Source organism: Hipposideros armiger, unplaced genomic scaffold (genome assembly GCF_001890085.2).
Source record: "Hipposideros armiger isolate ML-2016 unplaced genomic scaffold, ASM189008v1 scaffold_207, whole genome shotgun sequence".
Lineage (NCBI taxonomy): Eukaryota > Metazoa > Chordata > Mammalia > Chiroptera > Hipposideridae > Hipposideros > Hipposideros armiger.
Genome location: NW_017731557.1, coordinates 969390 through 978158, shown reverse-complemented (window position 1 = coordinate 978158; position 8769 = coordinate 969390). Strand labels below are relative to the sequence as shown.

Sequence of the window (8769 nt, the reverse complement as noted above, 5' to 3'; positions counted from 1 at the left end):
TATAAAGGTGGTAATTTGACCTGAGCAAGTCACTGGTTATCCAGTCATTATGTTCCCAGTAATATTTCCCCAAAACTAAATATAAAAATTAAGCTAACAGCCATAATATCAGACATCTTCATAGCACATCATGCTTCTCAGAGTGCTTTGTCTTATGAGCACTATTTCTCATTACAGGAACAGTTTTTGGTGCCCCTTCCAGTGGCTGCAGGAAGAAGTCTCCAGATCCCAAATGCCACCCTTTATTGTTTCTAAAAATACTAAACTTTAAAAAAATGAAAAAAATTATAAAACAAAATACTAAACTTTTATAGAAACTAATGTCAAACTCATCGAAGTATTCATTCATGCTCAAATGAAAACTGTTGTACAAAAGAAGGTTTATTTCATAGTCTGAATTTGAGGAACAAAGAAAGAATTAGAGGAAAAAAGAGACTAAATAAATATTAGCTGGACATGAAATGAAAATAATTCATAATAATTTTCTCTAGGAAACAATTGAATTTTCACGTAAGTTCAGAATGATTTAGGACTTTTTTTTCCCTTTCATGAAAAATGTTCAAAATGCATCTCTATGAACTGAGGCTGAATAGAAAAAAATGTAATTTTATGCTATAAGCTCATTCTTTACATTCATTAAGCTTTGCTTCCTTTTTAGTTTATCATTAAAAACTTAAGAAAAATGTTGTTACTTGAAAATGAATTATATTGACTGAGAATTGCCCAGAACTCCTCAGAATAAAAATCATTATTTGAGTTCCTTTATTCTTTCTTAGACAAGGCTCCTAAAAGATTTCTAGGCATGTGTTCTTATAATTTCAATGGATTTGATTTGATATACAACATGCCAAATCAACAACTGAAAGTTTTATCTTTAGAATCAACTAATTACACTCAGCTTATTTTTGCTGGGGTTATCTCCTTGGTACCTACCACTGTGACTACCAAGATATTATTCTAAATGTCACCTCTCTCCCCATACATTTACAGATACTCATATACAGCAGTATTATTCTAAACATTTGCAAGAATTTATTTATTCCTGAGAGAGAATGAGACACCTAAGCTGGGGATGGTAGAGGGTGGTAAGAACAAAGGAAAACCTTAAGTAAAATGCTCAATCCGTTTCCAGCTATTGTAATCACAGGAGACAGGAATGATCAAAACTGAATCTATTTCATTAAAAATCATCATCTTCAGTAAAGCAACTGTTTCATTTTGTCTTGCCTTTCTTCTGGAATACATAACTCTCAGATATGAGCTAGCAAGACAATTTGGCATACTTAATATACTATCCATGTTAACTAAAATTACCAATACCTTGATGACTTTATAACTATGGTGTAGAAGTATCAGCTTTTCAAAAATAATCTTTCAACAGTTATCATGTTTCATAGCATTAACTTCCTTAAAACAAGGGCGGAATATACATACATACACACATGCTGGAGTGAGACATAGCTTATGATAGTACAAATCTATCTCATGTAGCTGTGGTGAGAATCAATACATGTCAAGCGCTTAGAATAGTGTCTGGCACACAGCAAGCCCTCACTAAATGGTAGCTGTTATTACTTTACCATGTCCCACTTTGGCCTGCTCTATGCCTTCGGAAGTAGAGGAGAATACGTGAGAGATAAGATAGAAAAGTCCCCTCCCTTTGATAATTATGTACTATAATCCACAAAAGTCCATCTCTTATAGAAGGAGAGGGGCCTAGACCCAGTCACTGGGTTCTTTCAAGTGTAAAATGAAATATATTACCAATGTAAATTATTTCCATTCTCCCTGAGATTTTAGGAGCAAGCTTCCAGAATGCTTTCATGGTAAAAAGGGGTCTTTTTTAAAATCACAGTTGAAGTAAATGAGAGATAAGCACTTTGGATTCTGCCCCATCCTCAGTGGTTCAGCAACATATTGAGATCTGTTCAGAGCCTCATCGGTGCCCTAAGCCAAGGCGCTAAGCGTAGCAGAGAAAAAACTACCTCAATGGAGAATTTCAGCTCTGGGAACATGACAAGTGCTAGACTTCCAGGGGACTGTGCAAACAGATTTGCTAGGGCTCCTATGCTGTCTAGAATGTAAGATCTGCTATGCCTCCATTCACGTTTTAATTGATCTTCATATTATATAATTCAAGTCCTTTCTTTCTATAATGGATGACCAATGTATAATATTTAGAAAGGACAAAAAAATAAAGAAAAAAAAAGTAACTGAAGGGGTCAACATAGCTCCTACAAGTATTAATGGGTATATGGTGTTACTTGAAGACACAGATCTTTCAAGTGAATTGCCCAGAACCTGAGCCTTAAAGTAACCTGGCCAATTATATAGCTGGATTTGCAAGACCATACAGGTCATAGGGCTGGGACTATAACACAGGGCCCAGATAAGGTAAATTTTGGAATAGCTGGAGAACAGATAATAAATCACAAGACTAGGGAGGTATTATCATATATTAGATATTATTTCTATTTTTTCATAATTCCAAATTCACCATTTTAAACAGTATATGTTGATAATTGCAAATAAAGTGTTACATTTTCATGCCCCCTGACTTTGTAACCTATAAACTCCCGTACATCCTGTCTTTGTACACTATCTTCAACCACAGTTAAACCCACTACGTCTTGTGTATTTAATTCTATTGAATGACAAAACAGTGCCTTAAAGTCTCCCATGTTTTCTGAAAGGATACAGTATTTTTGATACTGTGTTAGACTCAACCAAGAAGAGGACCATCTCATTAAATATTAGAAAGAAAATGTTAGTCCTCAATTCTATGTTGTTCAAACAGTCTAAAAGTGTGCAGTAAATGCTTGTTCAATGAATGATGAATAAACAAACATGTATGGGATTCACTCCAGCTATAAACATCATTCTATTTAGTTTCTGCAAGCTGACTGTATATATGTAAACCACATACCATATTTTCATAACTGAGTCACTGTAATACTCAGTTTATGATTACACAAACATATTTGACATTAGAATGCCAGAATTACTATGTAACTAAAAATAATCAACTACAGGAAAAACACTCTTTTTATATATTAACATGTGCTTAACAAAATTTTCCTATGTATAGTCAAGGAAACAATTTATATCATACAATCAAGTATTAATACCAATTACAAACTGAAATAACAAAATATGAATACCCTACCTGAACATCTTTGTATTTGTCTCGTAAGTCCAAGAGACGGTGATAAGCTTTAATGGCTTCAGAAAATTCCCCAACGTCAGTGCTAGTAAGAATGTAGTTTTCCCAGATCTGCCAGTGTTCATAGTTGCACTTGAGGGCTTCTTGTAAAGTTCTAAAAGCTTTTACTCTATTGAAGGTCAAATTTGAAAGAGAACAGTAATGAATAAATAAACCATAGTGAAATGTATAAAATGCTGATGTGGACATTCTGTCAGTCCTTAATCATTCATGTTAATAAACAGAATTAGAGGCCCAAATAACCCCAAACCACATCAAATCGACCTACAAATTTTTAAAAAATTTAAAAGGAGCAGGAAATTACAAAACAAAAATAGGTAGAAATGAAACAAGAACAAGGAGATGTGAATAAAGACCAACAGGGGTCGGCTGAGTGGCTCGTTGGTTAAGAGTTGGCTTGACAGCGCGAGCTCTGGGCAGTAGGGCAGCTGGTTTGGATCCAACATGGGCCAGTGATGCTGTGCCCTCTACAGCTAAGATGGTGAACAGCTGCTTGGCCTAGAGCTGGGCTGCCATGAGTTGATGGCGTAGGTTGCAGTGGGGCTGCAGTGAGGCTACAGTGGGATGCCATAAGCTAACGTGAGTGGCCGGTAGCCAGAGTGAGAGGCCAGCAGCCAACGTGAGCTGTCATGGAGCCACTGTGAGCGGCCATCCAATGGCTGGCAACTGACTGCCTCACCCGGGAAGAGCACAATGATAATTCCAACATGGGCCAGTGAAATGATGTCCTCCACAACTAGACTGAAGAACAAAAGGTCAGCAACTTGTCTGTTCCCCTTCCCCGATTCCCCAATGCTGTTCCCTCCCCCAGTACCCCAATAAAATCTTTTTTTTTTTAAAGTGTATTTTGCACACTGAGCACTATAAATAAAGATAAACCAACACGTAGACATACTGTGTGAAATTGCAGAACATAAAAACAATCCTACAGGGCCAGCCGAGTGACACGTTGGTTAAGAGCTGGCTTGGGATGCCAGCTCTGAGCAGTAGGACCCCTGTTTGGATCCCACATGAGGGCCAGTGACACTGCCTTCTACAGCTAAGATGGTGAACAACAGCTTGACCTGGAGCTGGGCTGCTGTGAGTCGCTGGCATCAGCCTAGGCTGCAGCCCCTGCTGCAGTGGGCTGCCATAAGCTACCGTGAGTGGCTAGCAGCCAACGTGAGCAGCCGGCAGCTGGTGTGAGCTGCCAACAGCTGCTGTGAGCAGCCGTCCAGAGGCCGGAGACCGATCTGCCTCACCCAGGAAGAGCACAATGGGCCAGTGAAGCAACATCCTCCTCAACTAGATTGAAGAACAAAAAGGACAGCAACTTGTCTGTTCCCCTTCCCCTGATTCTCCAGTGCTGTTCCCCTCCCCCAATTCCCCAATAAAATCTTAAAAAAACAAAACAAAAAACTATCCTACAACCTACAAAATAATGATAATTAGAGAATAGCAGATATTTCATTAGAAACAAAAGATGGTAGAAGACTACAGAATACCACCTTTAAAGTGCTGAGTGAAAATAATTGTCAGCCTAAAATTTTGCAACCAGCTAAACTTACCACTCAAGAGTAAATGCAAAAATCAAACATTTTCAGATGTGCGAAGACTAAGAGAGTTTACCACTTACAGAAAAAACTACTATAGGACACCTTCTTGCAAAAATAAAAGGGAATTCAAAGAGAAGGGAAAGGATACAAGAAATCATCAAAGGTGAGAATAGAAATTGATGAGATATGTCAATAAATTCAAATAATTATTGAGAACAAAAATGATTATGAGTTATCTGTGCTTTTAAAAAAACTAAAAATATACAGAGTGGAATTTCTTAAATAAGAAATAATAGTATAAGAGCTCGCTCAAGAGTTTGAGCTCTGAGCAACAGCGGTTCAATTCCCGGCCCGAGCTGAGCAGCCGCTGAGCTGCCAACAGGTGGCAGGATGGCTCATCTTAAAAAAAAAAAAAAAAGAAAAAAAGAAATAATAGTAAATAGACAGTTTTCAAAATAAGTTCCTGAAAACTTAAAATGTACTCTTAAAAGAAAAACTACAGTGGGGAAAAAAAGAAATTCATATTAGAAAGTATAAAATATTTAGAAATTAAGCAAAGTACTATATATCACCATCTGTAGGCTATGGCTGAAGCAGTATTTAGAAGGAAATTTATGATCTTTGATTATAAGATATAAAAGATGGAAAATAAATAAACTAAAAGATTCAATATAATTTGGTATAAGAAGAACACCAAATAAATTTAAGAAAGAAGAAAAGAATAGGTTAAGAAATAAAATATAATTAAAGGATAAAAATGATCAAGAAAACCAAAAGCTGGTTCTTTGAAAAAAAACTAATGAAACAGACAAGTGTCTAACTAAATTCCAATCAGAATGAAAGAAATTAGGCACAAATAGGATTAGTAATTTTTTAATAAAATCATAAGAGAGCACCATGAACAAATTACACAAAATTAGCTAAAGAAATAGAAAGCCAAATAAATCAATAAAAATTAAAACAAGGCTTGGTAGTTTTACAGGCAAGGTTTATCAAACCATCGCAGAATCCTTGTCTTATACAATCCACTTCAGAAAATAGAGAAAGACTATTGAAAACTTGTTATTGACGAGGAAATCAACAGAACTTCATGTCACCTATTCTATAAGTTAAACATCTCAGCAAACAAAAAGATTCTTAATGCTTTACTCTGCTAGCTGGACAAAGATTACAGTTCCCTTACAGATCATAAATGTTTTACTGGACAACTACAGTAACCCTTTTCAAATGTATGCTATCAATCTCCCTTTCCAACAGTCATTTTGAGTTTGCTTACCTAACACTATAAGGTCCTCTGTCCTCTTCCTGCTGAGCCTCACAGTGTTTACACACCATTCCTCCTTGCTGACTTCAAGGCAAATTTTGGAGGAGATGATAGGGGTTCTTTTGGTCTTCCCAGGACCTTGCTCTGCCAGTCACCCCCTTAAGCATTTCAAAAGAAGTGTTCCTGCCATCAGGAACTTTCCCCACGAGTCATTGAACACACAAATCATTTGCTCAATCGCTAATATATCTATGATATCGAACAAAGTAACATCCTTACAATTAGATCCTTTCAGTCTTTCCATAACAGCCAATTCACTACAGTTTAGTTTTTTATTCTCTACATCAAACAATTCATCTAAAGTTGTTATGGAATGTACTGATTCATTTTTCCCTTAGCCCACCATTCTTTAGAGTTGAAAACGAAAGTACCCTTACTCTACCACTTCTTCAAATTTCTACTCCACTCCCTGCCCCCGCCTTCCATGTAATAGCAACTGCCTTCACCAGCGGTGAACTGAGGCCCTCCAGCCCTCCCATCCACATGGGGGTGGCGGGTAAAGCTATGCGACTGGAAAAGAACTCAATAAGCAGCAATCCACACCAACGAGAATGATCGTTTTTCCTGTATGTCCTCCCATCCTCTAATCACAAGTTCCTGGCCTCAAAATTTCTGCAATGAAGTTCTTTTTTGGTAAGCATGACTTCTTTATAAGGAACTTCAATTCAGGATTCACTTATTAAACCCACAATGGTAGTGATACTGCACTATGAAAGTTATACAGGAAAATGGGAAATTTCCCCAAGGGACTGGTAAGGATATAATGTCAAGGGGAATCAGATACAACAGTGAAAAGAGCACTTTAGTGGTGAACCTTGTGATGGCAAAGATGAGACAGTTTAAAGGGTCACTTTAAGGCATGGATAGGATTCTTTTGTGAGGAGCAGTAATAATTAAACTCTGCAGTAACCATCTCATGAGTCAAAAATTAGCTTCTGAAGAAGCAGCAAAGAAAGGAAAGAGTAAAAAGGCAAGAATAAAGGACTAATTTACCACTGGCTTTACAGCCCCACTTTTATACAAGAACCTATTCATGGTGTTGCAGGAAGACAAAAAAGTATCAACAAGAAGTTGAGGAACAATATGCAACAACTGCCTAAGACAGAAAGCACAATTCTTAGGATTACTGGGCTGGAAGACAAAGCAGAGCATCAAGAGACTCACTTCATACAAAGTTATCAGGGTTACGAGAAAAACCCACTGAAATCATTCTACAACTATGACAGGGATTTCCCCTGCCCTGGCTTTAAATCAATAGGTTCTCTACTGAATTTTAACACAATTGGTTGCAATCAAGAACATAATATTATTTTCTGAAGAGAATGGTAGAGTCAACAGTACTTTATTTATGTAGATTGTCACTCAAGAGCAGCGGAAACGTGTCATGATCTCAATGGAATGTGGGCTGAATGATATCTTCAGACATATCGTGTGGATCCACAAAGAAAAATTAAATTAGGTTTGAAAATAAGGTCAAATAAAAACGGAACTATATCCATCCTTTAATTCATTTATTAAAACTCTGGCAACAGCAATCCCTGTCTCTTCTTTTCCTTCGTTTTCTGTAGCCAGTCAATAAGCCCAGCTGGTTGTCCCCTTTATAAACTGGCATCTGTCCCTTCTTTTTCCAGGCTAGTTATCTCCTGCCTGGATTGTTACAACAGCTGTCTCTTAACTGGTTTCTCAGCCCCCCCCCCAGTTTCCTCTCTAGTCTGTCTCACACACTGCCGCTAGATAAATCTTCCTAAAAAGCTTCTTTCTTCATGAAATTACCCTTACTGAGATCTCTGGCTTCCTACTGCCACCAGAATAGTCTCAACTTGTTAGATAATTGGAACAGACTGCAATTTGACCTCAACCTACCTTTCTAGCCTTATCTCTCACTATAGATCTCATTACAGCTTATAGCTGGACTCTTTTACTTCCAATCTCCTAAAGTGCTGTGTTCACTCCTGTCACTCCACATTTGGTGAAATTCCCCTTGCCTGAAGGGCCTCCCTCTGTCCCTCTACCCATTCTTCAAATTTTAGCTTGGGTCCAATATTCTCTCAGAACCATTTCTGAACAAGGATTCTAGACCTTCTCTCTTCTGGGATTCTCACAGGACCACATGAGTGTCTGGCACAGAATAAGTGTCCTACAAATGTCACTTACTATTACTATAGCCCTCTGTACTTCTCACTTAATATTTACCACATACTGCTTACATTACCAATCAATTTTTTAAATAATATGGCATATTTTATTTTTAAACCTACATTCCCTAAAGACATTGTTTCCTGTATTTCTCAATAAAGTCTAGAACATAGCAAGCAATCAATAAGAATCTATCAACTGAGGTGACCAACTAAGAGGCATACTTGCTTCTATTATGTAGTGAAACTTAGGACGCACAACTTCAGTAGCAAATAAAGATTTCAAATAACATTTCTTATCTAATTACATATTAAATGTTTTCAAGAAATAAACTACAGGGGCCGGCAGAGTGGTGCGATGGTTAAGAACTGGCTTGGGATGCCAGAGGGCCTGGGTTCGCATCCCACATATGAGGGCCAGTGACACTGCCCTCTACAGCTAAGATGCTGAACAACAGCTCAACCTGGAGCTGGGCTGCCATGAGTCGCCTGCGACGGTGTAGGCTGCAGCCCCTGTGGCAGTGGGTTGTCATGGGCTACCATGTGTAGCCA

The 8769-nt window shown here is 37.7% G+C and overlaps 1 protein-coding gene across 3 annotated transcripts in view; it reads right to left on the bottom strand.

The window, feature by feature from the left end:
- TTC27 (tetratricopeptide repeat domain 27) overlaps window positions 1–8769 on the bottom strand; it is a 163072-nt gene that overhangs the window by 22128 nt on the left and 132175 nt on the right. For all 3 annotated transcript variants that reach the window (XM_019653796.1, XM_019653797.1, XM_019653798.1), the window contains one exon: window positions 3167–3332. In XM_019653796.1, coding sequence (XP_019509341.1) covers window positions 3167–3332 — 166 coding nt within the window. The remainder of the gene's footprint in view (window positions 1–3166; window positions 3333–8769) is intronic.